The following is an 18,680-nucleotide window of genomic DNA, read 5'->3' on the forward strand; positions in this document are numbered from 1 at the left end:
GGCATTATCCAGGGTCACAGAGGCAGGACTCCCTCCAGGGCCAGAGCAGAGCCAACTCTTATCTGGAACTTCTGGCCAAAGACCTTCCTGGGGGCTTGATCCTTCCAAGTCGTGGCATTTAGGCTGCACCCTCTTTCTTCCTCACCTGCTGCTTTTCAGGGAACCCTTGTCAGAGGGACCAGGCAAGGTTGTTGACTGATAGGGAAATATTAAGTATCAATAGCTGTGACAGCATGCAACCTTACATCCTTACTGTTTCCCGCGGAGACTGGCTTCCGTGTTCCAGTTTCCCTACTGCCCCTCCACATGTGTCCACTGGCTACAACCCTACACTCCCTGGACCCCCATCCTGTGTACCCCCACTTCCCTCGCAGCCCCAGTTCAGCCTGACTCCCGCCCTGCCTTGAGCTCAAAGTCTCAGCATCCTTCCACTGAGCCAGCGCCCAGGAAGACGACCTGAAACAAGGAAGGGGGCAAGAGGATGTTTCCATTACTGAGACCATTACTGAGACGGAAGTCACATACCACAAGTTCACCCTCTGAAAGTGCAGAAATCAGTGGTTTTCATCCACAGAGTTGTGCACCCTTTGCCACCCTTCTCTGATTTCAGACCATTTTGGTCACTCAGAACAGAAACCCCCGTGTCTGAGAGCAGTCATTCCCTATTTGCCATTATCCCCATCCTCCCAGGCCCCTGGAAACCACTCATCTAATCTGTCTCTATTTACCTGCCTGTTCTGGACGTTTCACCTAAGTGGAATCATATAACAGGTGGCCCTGGGTGATCAACTCCTCCCACTCAGCATAATGTTTCCAGGGCCCACTGGGCTGTGGTGTGTATCGTCACTTCATTTCGGTTTATTGACCAATAATGTTCCATTGCGGGTGTATCCCACATTCTGTTTATCTGCTCCTCAGTTGAGGGACACATGGCGCGTTTCTGCTCTTTGGGTCTGCGGAGTGATGCTGCTCTGAGCATCCCTGTGAAAGTTGTTCTGTGGACCTGTGTTCTTATTTCTCTGGGGGTATGGCACGGCGGTTTTTAAACGTGTGAGCACTCTGAGTTTAAAAGCAGAACCCGTCTCCTGAGGTAGTTGGTCTCAGGCAGGTCACTTAACCTCGTGTCTTCACTTCCTCAAGTGGCAAATCTGGATAATGACACCTGCCCTGCACGCCCCACAGGATTACCGAGGAGTGGGATAACAGATGTGAAAGTGTTCTTGAAATCTTAAATGTGCCTTGTAAAGAGAAGGCAGTATTTTATTCATGGGACCACTTAGAATTTTTTTTTAAGTACTTGATTGGTTTCAGACTTCAGCAGATGACCTAGAAACGTTACAGATACTGAAGTCAGGAGTACCGTGGGTGCAAAAGACTGAATATGACGGCTGAAAGAGACCAGACTGTTATTTCTACAGCTTGGCAGTTTTCCTATGACTGGGGGATCATGAGGTGCCTGGGTTGGGGGAAGGGAAGAAAAAGAGTTGAATATTCAGACACACCATGGGCTTGAGTGGAAAAATCTACATCTTGCAAAATGGGAATTTTCAAGTTATTTTATACATGATAAGCTTTTAGATTTTTCCAATTTTCCTATCTAGTTGGTTGTACTCTTTCTGAAATATTCCTTAGCCTTCTTGCTCGAAGGGAGGCCTAAAGTGAAAGAAAGTGAAAGTCTTAGTCACTCAGTCGTGTCTGACTCTTTGCCACCCCAGGGACTGTAGTCCGCCAGGCTCCTCTGTCCACAGAATTCTTCCAGCAAGAATACTGGAGTGGGTAGCCATTCCCTTCTCCAGGGCAAGGGAGGCTTGACCTTCCCTAAAGGACACAGCTTTTCCTGTGACCCTCCTTTGTCTCAGAGCCCTCTGACCGTGGCAGGGAATAGGGCCAAGTCTTTGTCCCTCGCTCAATTTCCAGACCACTCTCCTTACTCCTTCCTACACTCTCTAATTCTGAAACTCGTTTCACCTAATGGTATTGCCCACGGCCCTTCAATGTTACCATCATCTACCATCTGCATCATCTTTCCACACCCCACCAGGACATCTACCCTCCAAACGGAATCTTTACCAACAGCCTCTACCCTGTCTTCTCAGTTCAGTTCAGTTCAGTCACTCAGTCATGTCCGACTTTGCGACCCCATGGACTGCAGCATGCCAGGCCTCCCTGTCCATTGCCAAATCCCGGAGTTTACTCAAACTCATGTCCATCGAGTCAGTGATACCATCCAACCATCTCATCCTCTGTCGTCCCTTTCTCCTCCTGCCTTTATCTTTCCCAGCATCAGGATCTTTTCAAATGAGTCAGCTCTTCCTATCAGGTGGCCAAAGGATTGGAGTTTCAGCTTCAACATCAGTCCTTCCGATGAATATTCAGGACTGATCTCCTTTAGGATGGACTGGATGGATCTCCTTGCAGTCCAAGGGACTCTCAAGAGTCTTCTCCAACACCAAAAGCATCAATTCTTTGGTGCTCAGCTTTCTGCCTTCTCATCTTCCTGCAATAAAGGACCTCAGCTCCTCTCTTTGCATGCTGGGGCCCGTGCCCTTGCTAGCAAGGACGTCACCTCACGTCTTCCTCCTCTCATTTCACCCCACTTCCTTCACTCTGGCCATTCCCTTTAACAAACAAACAGGCTATTGTTTCCTATCTTTGTCTCCGGACCCTATTTCCCCTGCCACCAGCTACAGCAAAATGCCTTTAAAAACCCAGCCTTACACCGTCTACAGTTTCTCCCCTCTTCCTCTCTCCTACATTCACTTGAGTTCATCTTTCTACTCCATCTCCGCCATGAAGATCAAGGCCACCATGGGACTCCACACTGCTAAACCCTTGGCCAATTCTCAGCTTTCTTCTGGCCTGTCTCAGCAGCCTCTGACAGAGTCTGCTACTCCCTCCTCCGAGAAACTTTACATTTATTTTCCTTCTGCCTTCCAGGGCTCCACAATCATGTTTCTTCCTCAACGATCATGCCTGTAATTCCTCTGCGGGTTTCTCCTCCTCCATCTCTTGCCGTTGGATGGCCAAGTCTGAGTCCTTGAACCTGTTCTCTCTTCTGTCTACACTCATCTCCTGTCTCATAAAAACTGTTTATGCCAACAGCTGTAGAATTTATATTTCATACACAGACCTCTCGTCTGAACTCAAGTCAGCTGCCTACTTATGCTCACCGGAATGTCCAACGGGCACCTCAAACTCAACATCTCCGAAAATGAACTGCCGATCTCCCCACCCGCAAGACTCCGCAAGCCCTCAGTCTCAGTCTCACCGCTTTTCTTTTCTGACCTGGAAATCAGGGTTACTGACAGGTAGAAATCAGGCAGGAGCTGCAGTGGTTTTGGCATCATGTTCCTGCTGTATACAAAGTCCTTAGCCTCTACGTGCCTGAGTCCTCAACTGTAAAATGAAAATAATAATACTAACAGCTCTGACGTTGCAGGGGAGTCATGAGTTATTATATTTCCAGTGCCTGCAGAGTCAGCACTGTAACAGGTGTTTGAGATGACCATTATGCAATAACGGCTGGGCTGCTGCTCTGTAACTGGCACATCGCTGGGTGAAGACTCTTCGGTGCCTCCTGACTAGGGTTTCTTGCTGGAAAGCGAAGTAGTACAACAAAGCTTCCTCAGGATCTTTTAACTTAAATATAGGGGCCAGGGTGTTTTTATAAAGCAATGAACACTGCTGGGAAAGATTAAGAAAAAAGCAGATAATGAACTGAAGGCAGGTACTGCTTCCTCAGAAATAAGACCACAAGGGCTAGTGGGCCTAAAGTAAGCACTGCATCTGGAGGGGCTCTTCTCTATGGGGCCGGGGGAGCGCGAGGGGAGTCGGAGCCTCTAAGGCAAGGGCATGCCCTGTCCACAGAAGCTGACAGCCTGTGCTGAGGTGTATCTTTATTAGATAAAACTGCAAAAGGAAGGGGTGTTGGAGAAAAGAAAAGGAAAAGATGCACAGCGAGCTATCTTTTCGCCTGAAGAAGCGCACCCCGCAGCTGCAACCCTGCAGCCCCTCACTTACTCGTTCGACATGTTGGCTGCTTTCCCTCTTTGCCTCGCCTGCCGGGAAGCTCTTCTGTTGTCCTCTGAAGCGTGGCTGGCTGCAGGGTCGGGGCTCCACCAGAGGGGCTGGAGGAAGGTGCTTCCGAGAGGGAGGGACTGGGAATGGGGATATCCTCTGACTTCGCGAAGGGAAAGGCGGTAGGAAGGGAATGCCTACAGTCTCCAAGACGGGGGATTCCAGAGCCTTCCTTTAGGAGGCTCCGGAACTTGACTCTGGCCACCCAGCGAGATGCGAGGCGGAACCTAGCAACGGAGACGCTACTCCTGCGCAATACGCAGTGCGGGGCGGGGGGCAGTCTGCTCTGCCGGCGTGCTCCCCGCCCCCTGCGCACTATGCGCCTGCGCGCCGCCGCCTGTTGTTTCCCTGGCAACCACGCCGGGCGGACGCTACTGCGCCATTGGTGGATACGCTGGTAGGAGTCAACAGCTCTCAGAAGCCTTCACGGGGAAATTTGCCTCGCGGAGGACCCGCCCAGCGTTCCCCTGAAGTGGCCCCACGTCCCATTCACCCGCTCTTTGTTCTTCACGCCAGCGTCCCGCTTTCTGTTTTGCCCATTTTCATCCCCACTTTGAGATACGTAGCCTCAGACCAGGTCCTTAATGATTGTAGCCGCAGTCTTCCCATCTGTAAAGTGGAGTAGCAATCATTCTTTCGAAACCTTACTGGGTATCTGGACCAAGCGCTGACTTCAGTTCTAGGGGTGCGGGGTAGATGCAGATGCTACCTTTCTTGGGCTTAATGAAAATGAAATAAGGCGACAGACAGTGCGTTGTAAGCGTAAGATGCCTTGTGGATGTTAGTTTTTAGCAGGTCACTGTGAGTGTTTGGGTTCCTTGTTGTGTCATCACCTTTCGTATCTGTTGAGATTTATTTGCAAACTTGATAACCTGCAGTACCTACTGGAACATATTCAGAACTAATGCAGCTGAAAGGTATAAAGAAACATTTCTGAAACAAAAGAATGAAGTCTGCAGATCAAAAGTTCTCACTGTGTTCCAGGAAAAACTGACATAGAACAACCAACACTTAAGATATCCTGAGTATGTTATTGAACTTCAGGGAGAAGTGGTACAGGGAATCTGGCTGGTCTTGAATTTCTCCATAGTAGCTTTCAATTTCAGATGAAAAGGTAGCGATATTTCTAAAGTTCCTGGGGAAAAATGTGAGCCAGGACATTTCTACTGATTGTAGTTAATATTCCAAAATATGAAAACTCTCAGGAAACACAGCATTGTGTAAACTGGCTTGTTTTCAAATGCAGGTAACAGAAAACCACTGGGTTAATGTCCAATGGCTTAAACGATAGGAGTATTTATAATCTTCCTTAACAACAAGGATAGAGCTGAGGCTGTTTTGGAGCTGATTATTCAGTGGCTCAAGAACATCACCAGTCTTTGATGGTCTCTTTGATGTTCTCTTCATCTTTTGGAGCAGCCAGTCGTCCTTAGGATGCTGGGTGACTTCCCTCTGCAGTGGCTCTCGGTGTTACAGCCTCACTCTGCTATATCTTAAGATAGAAAAGGGCCAGCTGAGAACTGTGACCTCCATTACTGGTGTGGAGTAAGCAGCACTTACCTGCATTAAGAGAGAGGTAGATAGTAGAAGAACTGTATCAACAAGTGTAGGTTGTTGTATAGGCAGCATTCCATATGTGCCACAGCCCATGAGCTTTTCTAGAAAATAAAGCACTTGTTGATGAAATCCAGCAATTGAAAGATACAAGCCTTGTGAAATAGAAGAGCAGGCATTCAGTACAAGAGAGACAAGTTCTCCCAAGGTCCACATAGCAGGAGAACAAACACAATTGTTCTTTGACTACACTCCACAAGCCTTGCTTTCTATGCCAGGGACTGTTGAGGACCTGACCTATATCCATTAATTAAATCTTCCTACTAATTTTATGAGTTAAGTAATATTTTCATCCCCATTTTGCACATGTGGAAATTTCCAGGTAGAGACTCAGAGAGGTGAATTTTGTATCCAAGGCCATCTAGTTCATGGTAGAGTTGCTATTCGGACCACCTGGTACTCTCCCTTTAAAGACCACACCCCTAACTATAATCTTTTTGTTGGTAGCAACACTTATCTTATTGGATATTTTTGTTTAAAATTTTGGTTTCTTGTGAGACAAATATTACTAAAGACAGTATTTCCCAAACCATTTTCCTTTAAGAAAAAAAGTTGCTACTTACTCATGTGGATACTCTAGAAAAGGTGACTTTGTCCTCAGTATTTAATTATGCAGCTTCCTGATCACACCACCAGGTCTCTTGAGCAAATTCATCTTCTTGGTCCTCTGAATATATGTGAAGTCATTTGGACAAACATTGATTGATGCCCATTCTGTATTTATTTTCTTGGGCTCCAAAATCAAAGCAGATGGTGACTGCAGCCACGACATTAAAAGACACTTGCTCCTTGGAAGAAAAACTGTGACCAATCTAGACAGCATATTAAAAATCAGAGACATTACTTTGCCGACAAATGTCCATCTAGTCATAACTATGGTTTTTCCAGTAGTCATGTATGGATGTGAGAGTTGGACCATAAAGAAGGCTGTGCCAAAGAATTGATGCTTTTGAACTGTGGTGTTGGAGAAGACTCTTGAGAGTCCCTTGGACTGCAAGGAGATTGAACCAGTCCATCCTAAAGGAAACCAGTCCTGAATATTCATTGGAAGGACCAATGCTGAAGCTGAAACTCCAATACTTTGGCCACGTGATGGGAAGAACTGACTCACTGGAAAAGACCCTGATGCTGGGAAAGATTGAAGGCAGGAGGATAAGGGGACGATAGAGGATGAGGTGGTTGAACAGCATCACTGACTCCATGGACATGAGTTTGAGCAAGCTCCGGGAGACAATGAAGTACTGGGAAGCCTGGTGTGCTGGGCTCCATGGGGTTGCAAAGGATTGGACATTACTGAGCAACTGAATAGTAATTCTATTCCAAGCACAGTGGTTCTCTGTGCTGAAGAGATCTGTCTGATACGAATGAATCCTGCCTTCCAGGAGCAGAGGTGGTAGTGACCCAGGGAAATGATAATCTCAGGCTTCCTTATCCTGGGAACATTCCTGGGGGAATGACAGGCCCAGGAGAGCCATCGGCACTTGTCTGATTTACTTCTGTCTCAGCTACTTCGGGCCCTCAGGACATTTCTGTTTCTTGAGCATCCCTTCTTGGCCACGCTCTGGCAGAGAGAGGGACCTTCTGGCCTCTTGAAGTCCCCTTGCCTTGGGACAACTCTCACTATTCGTCTTTTCCATCAAAGCTCTCAGGCAAAACAGAACAGCCCTCTTCTTACAGAAGCAGCCTTTTAAATGTTTAAGCCCATTTAAATGTCTGCTTCCCACAAGTCTTCTTAATTACAGGGTTCAGTTCAGTTCAGTTCAGTCACCCTTTGTGACCCCATGGACTGCAGCACGCCCAATCAAGTTCTTCAACACCAGTTCCCTTGACATCAATTGCCCTGTATCTGTGTTCACTGTTCGTGTCCTTTAGACATAGACCAATGGATCAGAACCTTCCAGGTGCTCCATCAGGCAGCAACAGGGGCCCCACGTTGGCCTTCGCCCCTTCCATCTGTTGCTGGGCAGCCACAGTCAACCAAACCTCTAAATCGCCGCAGAGTTCGCCTGCTGAGCCCCTTCTGTCATGCAGCATGCTCACCATCCCAGCCAGGTCCTTGTCTTTTCTCCGATTTGATCCAGACCATTGATGAGACTGTCCTCTGTGAGAAAGCTGGAGAGCCTGACAGCACAGCAGTGTGTCTAAGTGAGCATCAGTCTGACACGTTATCCACCTCCCCTGCCGTCGTATCATCTCTTTGTCCTCAACAAGTCCGTGAGACAGAGATGCAGTCGAGTTTGTCACCAGTATAGAGCTTGCTCTCTTTCTGTAGCTTTGTCCTTGTCCACTAGGCTGGTCACTATGGAAACTGAAAATTCAGATCGTCTTGCGTGTTTTGCTGTAGAGAACCCACTTGTCCCTGCTTCCTTTTTCTAAGAACCCACAAATTGTTTTTTCCCCCACTTTTTTTTTTAATTGAAGGGTATTTGCTTTATAGAACTTTGTGGTCTTCTGTCATACATCAACAAGAATCAGCCATAGGTACACCCATGTCCCCTCCCTCCTAAACCTCCCTCCCATCTCCCTGCCCATCCCACCCTTCTAGATTGACACAGAGCCCCTGTTTGAGTTCCCTGAATCAAATAGCAAATTCCCGTTGGCTATCTCTTTTACATATGGTAATGTAAGTTTCCACGTTACTCTCTTCATACATCCCACCCTCTTCTCCCCTCTTCCCCCGGCCATATGTCTATTCTCTATGCCTGTTTCTCCATTGCAGCCCTGAAAATAAATTCATCACTACCACCTTTCTAGATTCCATATATATGCATCAGTATGTGATATTTATATTTCTCTTTCTGACTTACCTTGCTCTGTATAATAGGCTCTAGGTTCACCCACCTCATTAGAACTGACTCAAATGCAAATCGTTTTAATGATCTGTTCTGGATCCACTATGAAGTTCACTAGACCAGAACCTAACCTGCTTTTCTTTTCTGAAACACCAGTCCCTGCTCTGCACTGAACCCTGCTTTCCAGGGCTGCATGGTGATTCAGCCAGCCAGGATACCTGGCTCCTCACTCGTGAGTCTCCCGAGAAGTCTGCACCGGAGTTAAAACAGCCCAGAGAAGCTCCACCCTCTCTGCCCCCTCAGTCCTCCCTAGTCCATCCCAGAGTCCTTTCCTGTTAGAGTCTCTCTTCGGGCAGGAAAATATCAAGTTCATTTTGTTTAGTGGCCATACTCTCTGCTTCCCTGGACATCTGGCACCCTAATCATTATTCTGACTCACCTTTCTGTAATTTCCTCTAAATCGACCCCCATGGCTCAGACAGTAAAGAATCTGCCTGCACTGCAGGAGACCTGGGTTTGATCCCTGGGTTGGGAAGATCCCCCAGAGAAGGGAATGGCAACCCACTCCAGTATTCTTGGCTGGAGAATTCCATGGACAGAGGAGCTTGTCGGGCTACAGTCCATGGGGTTGCAGAGTCAGCTAAGACTGAGCAGCTAACACACACATTTCATTTAGAATGAAAATGTCTTTTTGCACGGCCTCATAATCTGACCGCCAGGTCTCTGGGAAAAGTCATCTCTCTCTGTCTGATGTGTGTGATGTCACTGGGCAGCTGTTTATTGATACCCCTTCTACACAGGGCCCAGTACGCAACGCTGTGCAGTTGACAGTGATGACTGGGGAATTCTGCCTTCCCAGAGGAGAGGAGGGGAGAGGAGAGACAGGTCTCAGGCGATTAAACACCATGGTGCCAAGTCACCTGGGAGTTTAGAAGAGAGAGGAATCACCTCTAGAGAAGAAGAGAGAGGAATCACCCTGCCCTTGGGGAAGAAGAAGGGGTGATGCAGCATGTGGAATTTCAACTGGCTTTGACCTGGGGAAACAGAAAGAGAACATTCCAGGCAAAGGAAAATAACTTGGACAAAGACTTAAAAGCAGGTGTGGGGAGCTGTTTATCTGGTGGTCTCCATTTTGATCTGATCTGGGAACAAGCTTGGCATCCCAGCGTGAGGCCAGATGGTGTCTGTGCTCAGTAGCTGCCGGAGAAGTTTGGACTGATCTCTATGGACCGTGGGGGGGGGGGGGTCCACTTGGGCAGAGGGTGGATGTGATCATGGGGCAGTGAGACCAGTGAAAAGTCAAGAAGTACAGATGAGAGGATAAATGAGATTAAGTATAAATACAGGGGGATAGCATTCAGCCATAAAAAGAACAACCTTCTAATGTGTGTCTTAATATGGATGAACCTTGAAATAAGCCAGATACAAAGGACAGATATTGTATGAGTTTGTTTAATGTGGAATATCTAGAATAGGCACGTTTATAGAGACAAAAAGTAGTTTAGCAGTTCTCAGGGGCTGGAGGGGGAGAAGGGGTGGAGGGCTCTTGCTGAACGAATACAAGAGTTTTTGTCTGGGTGATGAACGACTTTGGAAATAGCGCTGATGTTTGTGGAACGTTGTGAGTGCAGTTAATGCTACCAAACTGTATACTTAAAACTGGTTTAAATGGCAAGTTGTGTGCCATGTATATGATGGAATCTGGCCTGTGAAGGGTCAGTGGAGTTGGCAGCCCATGCAGGTTGGGTAAGTCTCTCCATAACCCACAGCACCCCAGGTGCACCGGGAAGACTGCACATCCATCTCTAGGGAGCAGCACACCTGCATGCCTCTCTGCAGGGAGCGACCCAGGGTCACACTGTGTGCCTTCCATCCTTTGCACAACTGCAGATTTCCCCAAAAGCCCCCAGCGTAAGGATCATGCTTATTAGTCTGTAAGGCACAGGGTGTCACTTTTTCTCCTTTAATACTTTATTTATTTGCAAATTATTTTTTGTCGGCACCATGCAGCATGTGGGATCCCAGCTCCCTGGCCAGGGATTGAACCTGTGCCCCCTGCCTTAGAAGCGTGGAGTCTTTACTGGGCCACCTCGGAAGTCCCTCCTTTAGTGCTCTAATCACTCCACTGATGCTCAAAAACAGGTTAGAGTGTAATCAGGCAAACTATAAGCTTGTAGTTCATTTGAAAATAGGAGCTGGATGCTTTATGACCATGGATGGAATTGCAGGCAACCGGAACATCAGACACTCCGTCCCAATCCTTCCATTTTCTGCCAGGGTGACTGGAAGCGGCCTGGGGAATATTTCTGAACCTCAGTGAGACAGACCTCCTGCTCCCCGTCCCCACCACCCCTCATCCCTGAAAGCCTGAGGTGGGCTTCCTCCTTCAATGTCTTTGAATTGCCCTGAGCTGGAAAACTGGATGTTACGAGCCTGTGTGCTAAGGTTCTGGAGGTTTAGTTCATGATTTTTTCCTGAAGACTCAGTACTTGAGCCTTGTTGACAGTTTTCCCCACTTCCCTCACGCAGTGCGTGGGACAGGACTCGTCCTTCAGAGGCGGCTTCCCTTAGCCCCGAGGGCGGCTGGTGTGCAGGCTGCCCGTGGGGTTTGGGGAGTGATGGCCTGGGTCCCTCCCCTGGCTTGATGGGCTTTGAGTGGACCTTGGTTCAGCTCCCATGTGTTCCTCAGATGGGCCTGCAGAGCAGCAGGCAGAGGAAACGGGATGGATGGAAGTGAAAAGGTCTCAAGTTCAGCTGGAATTTGACAGTCTTCTCCTCTCAACTTAGCCGTGAAGAGCATTTTCTATGTTTTAACTATAAAATGTCATTCCACATAAGTGCCTGCTAAGTTGCTTCTGGTGTCTGATTCCTGGTGACCCTGTGGACCACAGCCTGCCAGGCTCCTCTGTCCGTAGGATCCTCCAGGCAGGAATTCTGGAGTGGATTGCTATGCCCTTCTCTGGGGGATCTTCCCAACCCAGGGGTCAAACCCATGTCTCTTATGTCTCCTGCATTGGCCTGAGGGCTCTTCACCACTAGTACCACCTGGGATGTTTTAAAATATCAGACATTAAACTCTCTGCTATAACATGCTTTTGCTTCTAATGTTAAATCTGTGCAAAAGAAAACTGATACCATGCTAGCTTGTTATGTTTGCTTACATAACTGGAAATGAATCAAGCATGGGTTTCATCAATTCATAATTATTAAAGTAAGCTTTGATAGATTGCTGGTATTCTAATATTCCTTGTCTTGACTCTTTCTGACACCCCCAACGTCTATGAATGTTATAATTTGTAAGAGGGACAGTTCCACTTACCTCCAAGGATTATGCAAAAGATTAGGTGAATAATGTAGGTAAAGTGCTTGGCGAAAATTAGAATCACATGCTGTGCTGTGCCAGCTAGTTCCTTCAGATCCTAAGAGAGTCTAGGTGTCTGCTCAAATTCCCCAAGTCAGTTAGCAGTATTCCTAATTTGGGGATTCACAGAAATCGTGGGTGTCAAAGATCTGCTCTATATGCGAGGTTCAGTGGATATACCATCTTCACCACAGTGATAATTACAAATTTCTCCATTCCCTGAAATCGACATTCCCAAACAGAAGACATTTTGGTTGTGAACCTTGGCTTCCCTCCAGTCCATTAAATCACATATCAAAGGATGTTTTGAACTGGAGATAAATCTTATTTGATAAATTTTGTTGAGAATATGTTAGTAAACTGATTTAAAAGGGATGTGAGCAATCTGAAAGTTACTTTCTGGATGAGATTCCAAAGATAACTGAATCTGCAAACACCAAAGCTCTTTTACGTCAAATAAACATCACTTCCACCAGGAAATGAGTGTAACTGTGTGTGTGTTTCTTATAAGCTGCCTTTATTATCTATAAATAAAACTGCCCAGTGTGAGAAGAAAATAAAAAGGAACTAGTCAGAAGCAGGATGTTTTTTAATTTATCATTGTCCTGTTTTGTTTCACACACATTGGGGCAGCTTTTGTAACCCAGGTGCAAAGGAGGTCACTTCTCATTGTTTTAACACCTGCTGTCTTTTAAAATGAACATGATTTCCACAGGCCCATTGATAAATTCAGTCTTAAACCTTCCTCAAAAACGACTCTCTCCTATATTTTGGTACCACTTCTGAATAACCAGCACGTGTCTATCCAGTTTCTGTTTTGTTGTGTTTCTATTTGACTCTCATATGTGTTCCCTTCTCTTGTGCTATTTTACGCTCACAATGCTTATAATGAAACAAAGGTTCTTGGTACCTTGGGTAGAGAGCCAATTACAAGTAACAGCTGCATTGTTCATAAAACAGAAGTGATACATTAATGAGGCTTATTTATTTAAAGACTTGAATTGCCAGTGGCCCTGACTACAGCTCTAAGAGGAAGATTAGCAACAGAGAAAACATCTACTTAATCTATTAATTTGCCGTAACACACTGCCAGACTTCATATAAATGTAATCTTGGTTTTCAAAAGTCAGGCAGGAGCCTGGTAAGAATTTTTATATGCACATTTCTTCCCCCATCCATCTTCCAGACTCAGAGATGTAGAGAGCAAGTTAGTGGTTACCAGTAGGGGAGGAGCCGTGGGAGGGACAAGCTGGGGGAGGGTAGTACAAATTATTACAGTAGACATAATAGAGGTACAAATAGAAGCGCAAATTATTACTCATAAAATAAGCTGCAAGGATATACTGCACAACACAGGGGATATAGCCAATAGTTTATAGCAAGTGTAAATGGAGTATAGCTTTTAAAAATTGCGAATCACGATATTGTACACCTGTGACAAGCACTTTAAAGCAGTGGCCCCCAACCTCTTCGGCACTAGGGACCAGTTTGGTGGAAGATGACTTTTCCACAGGCCGGGGAGGGGCACTTTGGGGATGATTCGAGCACATTATAATTGTTGTGCACTTTATTTCTATTATTATTACCTCTGCTCCACCTCAGATCATCAGGCATTATAGCCCAGAGGTCAGGTGCTTGGAGTGGAGTGAGAGTCACTCAGTCGTGTCTGACTCTTTGTGACCCCATGGACTATAGTCCACGGAATTCTCCAGCCCAGAATACTGGAGTGGGTGGCCTTTCCCTTCTCCAGGGGATCTTCCCAACCCAGGTCTGCTGCATTTCAGGCGGATTCTTTACCAGCTGAGCCACAAGCGAAGCTCAAGAATCCTGGAGTGGGTAGTCTATCCCTTCTCCAGCAGATCTTCCCAGCCCAGGAATCAAACCGGGATCTCCTGCATTGCAGCCAGATTCTTTACCAACTGAGCTAACAAGTACCCCTGCTTTAATGTATAATAAATGCCCCAAACTGTGAAACTCTTAAGCACCCAGCTCATTTTCTCAGCTTGCAAACACAAGCTGAGAAAGATCAAGACGCAGAAGAAAAGCTGAATTCCAGAAGCATCCCTGAGCCCTTCCTAATCTTACTCTGGGTCTGCTTCCTACTACCTAACACGGAAGGTTAAATTTTTCCTCATAAAGGAAGATTTTATATGTATGATGGAATTATACAATGGTGCATAGTCGCTTTGACCTACTGTGTGTGTGAGTTTCGCTCACTTTGTTGCATGGAGATGAGGTTTGTTTCCATGACTGAGTAGTCTCCCATCCTATGAACAGACTTCAGTTTGTTATGCATTCTACCAGTGATGGACTAGGGTTATTACAGATGATGCTGCTGTAATCAAGTTTCCATGTATCTCTTACTGCGCATGCCTATCTCTTGCTGAGTCATGGGATGTGTGTATATTTAACTTCAGTAGATGGGGCTTCCCAGGTGACTTAGAATCCACCTCCCATGCAGGAGACACAGGAGATGCAGGTTTGATCCCTGTGTTGGGAAGAACCCCTGGAGAAGGGAACGACAACCCACTCCAGTATTCTTGCCTGGAGAATCCCATGGACAGAGGAGCCTGGTGGGCTGCAGTCCACAGGCTCACAAAGAGTTGGACATGACTGAGCATGCAAGGACAACCTCGACAGATACTGTCAAAAAGTTTTCCAAAGTCACTGTAGCAATACCTTCTTCAGTTCTACCAATAAGTGTTCTGATTGCTCTACATGTTTACCAATACTTAGTATTTTCTGTCTTTTTTTTTTTTGAAATTGTGGTATTATTCAATCATTGTGGTTTTAATTTGCATTTTTCCTAACAATTACTGGTCCTGAGAACCCTTTCATATGCCTCTTTGGCCATTTGAGCATTTCTTGGGAGTGAAGTGCCTTTGGAAATCTTTTACCAACTTTAATGAAATTTTCTGTCTTTTTCTTATTAATTTGTAGAAGACTACGATGTATTCTGACAAGTCTATGTTGAAAATATTTGTTGAAAAATCAATCCTATGGTTTGTCTTTCCTATCTCTTAATGATGTCTTCTGACGAACAGAATTTCCTAATTTTAATGAAATCCAATATACCCAACCCAGAGATGGAACCCAGGCCTCCTGCATTGCAGGCAGATTCTCTTACCCTCATGAGCCACCAAAGAAGCTCTATTTTATAGGGAAGCCCTATAAAATGTGAAGTAGGAATTAATTCTTTCCCCCCATATGTCCATCTCTAGTTTCCTTGTGTACTAATAGAAGGGTTTGGTTTTAGGCTATCCAAACTTTTTTAACTTTTGACTCCTCCCAGAAAAGGCTTCTTTTCCAAAGTCTTTTGGAAGCCATGATCCATGTTCCCCCCAAAAGGCATGGGGATGAACAAGAAAAAATGACCATGCCCCAGAAGCCTGCAGGTACCGCTCAAAGGATCAAAGGAGTTTGCTGTCTGACACAGGGACCCAAAGCCGGTACTTGGTGACAACCAGGAGGGATGGGGTGGGGAGGAAGGTGGGAAGGGGTTCAGAGGACACATGTGTGCCTCCAGTTAATATAAACACATAAATTAAAAAGAGGAAAAAAGAGAAGGGTTGGGTCGGCTGGGTGAGGCCAGGCCTGTTGTTATCTCTGTGTTTTGGGAGAAGCCTGCCTCTCCCTGGCTGGTGGTGTGATGGTGAGTGTCTCCAAGCTCTGAAAGACGCTCTGGTTTCCTCGGGGTTGGGGCTGGGCATGAAGGCCTGGCCCCGTCCTCCTGCGCTGGCCAGGGCCTGGGTCTGCTGCAGAATGCTGCGATGTCTGGGCAGGATAAAATTCTCCCTTCTCCAGGATCAGAAGTCATCAAAGGATTGCCTGGATGAGTTAGAAGAGGAGCTGGACTCGGGCCACCTTTCCTTTTTTGTGTGGGTGTGATTTGGAGGCTATATTACTATTAATATGGGAAACGGAAAGTGGTAGTTGCTCACTCATGTCCAACTTTTTGCAGCCCCATGGACTGTACCCCACCAGACTCCTCTGTCCATGGAATTTCCCAGGCCAGAGTACCAGAGTGGGTTACCATTCCCTTCGCCAGGGGATCTTCCCAACCCAGGGACCGAACCCAGGTCTTCTGTATTACAGGCAGATTCTTTACTGTCTGAGCCACCCAGGGAAGCCCGTGGGTGTAGAATTCAGGCAGAGGTAAATGGAGAAAAATGATCAGATGTGAACAAAAGGCAAAAAGAAAAAGTGACTGCAAATCACAGCAGACGTGCTGTCCGTGTGGCATGCTTCCTGCTGATGTGTAACTGATGACCACACACCCCGTGGCTTTGAACTGCATCCGTTAGCGTCTCTCCGTCTCTGTTGGCCAGAGGTCCCACGTGGCTTGGCTGGGGGTCTCTGCACAGGGTCATGCAAGGCTGAAGGTTAGTTCTGGCTGGGCTGCGTTCCCTGCTGGAGCTCTGGGTCCTCTGCAAGCTCATGCGGCTTGTTGACAGAATCTAGTTCCCTGCAGGGTAAGACTGAGCCTCCAGGACTCAGCTCCTGGAAGCCAAGCTCAGGTCCCAGCCCTGGGGCCCTCTCACAGCACAGACAGCCTACTTCTCCAAAGCCAACCAGAGAGGTTCTTTCTTGGGGACCACAAGGGAGTCTTGTTGCTTCTGACTTGATTGAGGGAGCTGCTCTCTATAGAGGGCCTTCTTAGGATTCTTCCCACCACAGAGTATGAAATCCGGTGTGTTTTTTTTTTTTTTCAAACCGCTTTAACAGCGAGGACCTTCCATATGCCACAGGAAACTATAAACAAAGTGAAGTCTCTCAGTCGACTCTTTGCGACCCCATGGACTGTAGACTACCAGGTTCCTCTGTCCATGGGATTTTCCAGGCAAGAATACTATAGTGGGTTGCCATTTCCTTCTCCAGGGGATCTTCCCAGTCCAGGGATCGAACCTGGGTCTCCTGCAATGCGGGCAGTGGCTTTACCCTCTGAGCCACCAGGGAATCTCACAGTGAACTATATTCACTATCTTATAATCACTTATACTGGAAAAGAATCTGAAAAAGAACAGCATGTATATGCACTAAGTCCCCTACATATAAACAGATTCTGTTCCAGGAGTGCCTCTGTAAGTCCAATTTATTCAGGAAGTCCAGCAAAGTTAGCCTTGGTACCTAACTAATATGAATACAGTAGTACTGTCCTATAATAGGTTTATAATACTTTTCACACAAGTCATATGTAAAAAACAAATACCCAAAAAATCATTTTGAATCTTAAAGCACAGTGTTTCAGAAAGTACAGTCGTCCAGTACAACAGCTGACGCATGGGCTGGCATCGACTGAACAGGCAAGACGAGTTACTGACGGGAGGAGGGGAAGAGCTGAGAGATGATGGGGCTGAAGGGTCATCAGCAACAGGAGATGGAGGGCGAGCTGCAACATCACTCATGCCTGACTTTGACGGAACGCACGTTTGCATCTTGAAAGTTCACACCTTGAAGGTTCGAATGTAGGGGACTTACTGTGTATATCTGAGGTATTTGTTGTACATGTGAAACCAACACAACATTGTAAATTAACTATATTTCAACTAAAAAAACCCCACCAAGTTGGCTATTATAATAATAAAAATAATTAGTAGGCATTATTTGGGTGATGGGTTTATTCATGTCCAGACTCTGTACAATGGAGAAAGAAAGTGAAAGAAAGTGAAGTGGCTCAGTCATGTCCGACCCTTTTCGACCCCATGGACTATATAGCCTACCACGCTCCTCCATCCATGGGATTTTCCAGGCAAGAGTACTGGAGTGGGTTGCCATTTCCTTCTCCAGAGGATCTTCCTGACCCAGGGATGAAACCCAGATCTCCCGCGTTGTAGGCAGATGCTTTACCGTCTGAGCCACCGGGGAAGTCCTGAGCCACTGGGAAGTACAATGAAAATGTTACTCCAAACCTTTGTCCTACGTGTGGTTGTTGCAAGACTGACTGGACTTAAGCATGTGAACTGCATCTGCAAATATCAACAGAAGAGAATTGGGGCTTGTGCGTGGGTCCATGCATGTGCCTGCAGTGAGCTGATCTACCTCACCTGCCTCCTCTTCCCAACCCAGAAGTCCACCCACTACCTTTTCTGTTCCCACTGCATCTTTGCTGCTGCTGCTTTTTTTTTTTTGCACCTTTGCCTCTTATAAGATGCTAACACATGCCACCTTCTCTTGTCATTTCTTTTTACTTTATATCTGTTCCTTACCCATTTGGAACCTTTCCAGCCATAGAGTTTGCACCTTAATTATTTTTTGGCATCCACTTAGAGTCATGAAAAAATAAAGGGACAATAATCCACCAAACACGTGGCACGTTGTAAGACGGAGTGCAGTCATCATGCAGGAGGGAGGGGCTGACCCTGTCCTGGAGGGTCTTTGTCAGCAGATTTCACTGGCTTCCTTTATGTAGCATTTAATGAGTGCCTGCTGTCATCAGGTAAAGTGTCATCAAACACAGTGACTCTTCAGGGTCTCTGCCTTCTTAGAAATGCTCTCTGTCAAAACAGAGCAACTTATTTTGAGTAGCAGTGAGGCTTCCATCACGGCACAACATGCCATTTTGAATTACTTTTGCCGTGAGTGATCAGTTGCTCAGTTGTGTCTGACTTTTTGCAACCCCATAGACTGTAGCCTACCAGGCTTCTCTGCCCATGGGATTCTCCAGGCAAGAATACTGGAGTGGTTAGCTGTGCCCTCCTCGAGGAGATCTTCCTGACTCAGGGATCAAACCCACATATCCTATGTCTCCTGCATTGGCAGGCAGGTTCTTTACCACTAGCACCACGTGGGAAGTCCTTGGCTTAGACAGTAAAGAAAAGTGAAAGTAAAGTCACTCA

General features: G+C 46.5%; 1 protein-coding gene across 1 annotated transcript in view; it reads right to left on the reverse strand.

The window, feature by feature from the left end:
• The window catches only part of IQCA1 (IQ motif containing with AAA domain 1), a 178,072-nt gene extending 173,836 nt beyond the window's left edge, over positions 1-4,236 (reverse strand). Inside the window, exon 1 of the mRNA XM_061120125.1 lies at positions 4,021-4,236. Coding sequence (XP_060976108.1) covers positions 4,021-4,031 — 11 coding nt within the window. The 5' untranslated portion in view covers positions 4,032-4,236. The remainder of the gene's footprint in view (positions 1-4,020) is intronic.
• Between the last annotated feature and the right edge of the window lie 14,444 nt (positions 4,237-18,680).

The sequence above is a fragment of the Dama dama genome, chromosome 20, assembly GCF_033118175.1.
Source record: "Dama dama isolate Ldn47 chromosome 20, ASM3311817v1, whole genome shotgun sequence".
NCBI classification, from domain to species: Eukaryota; Metazoa; Chordata; class Mammalia; order Artiodactyla; family Cervidae; genus Dama; species Dama dama.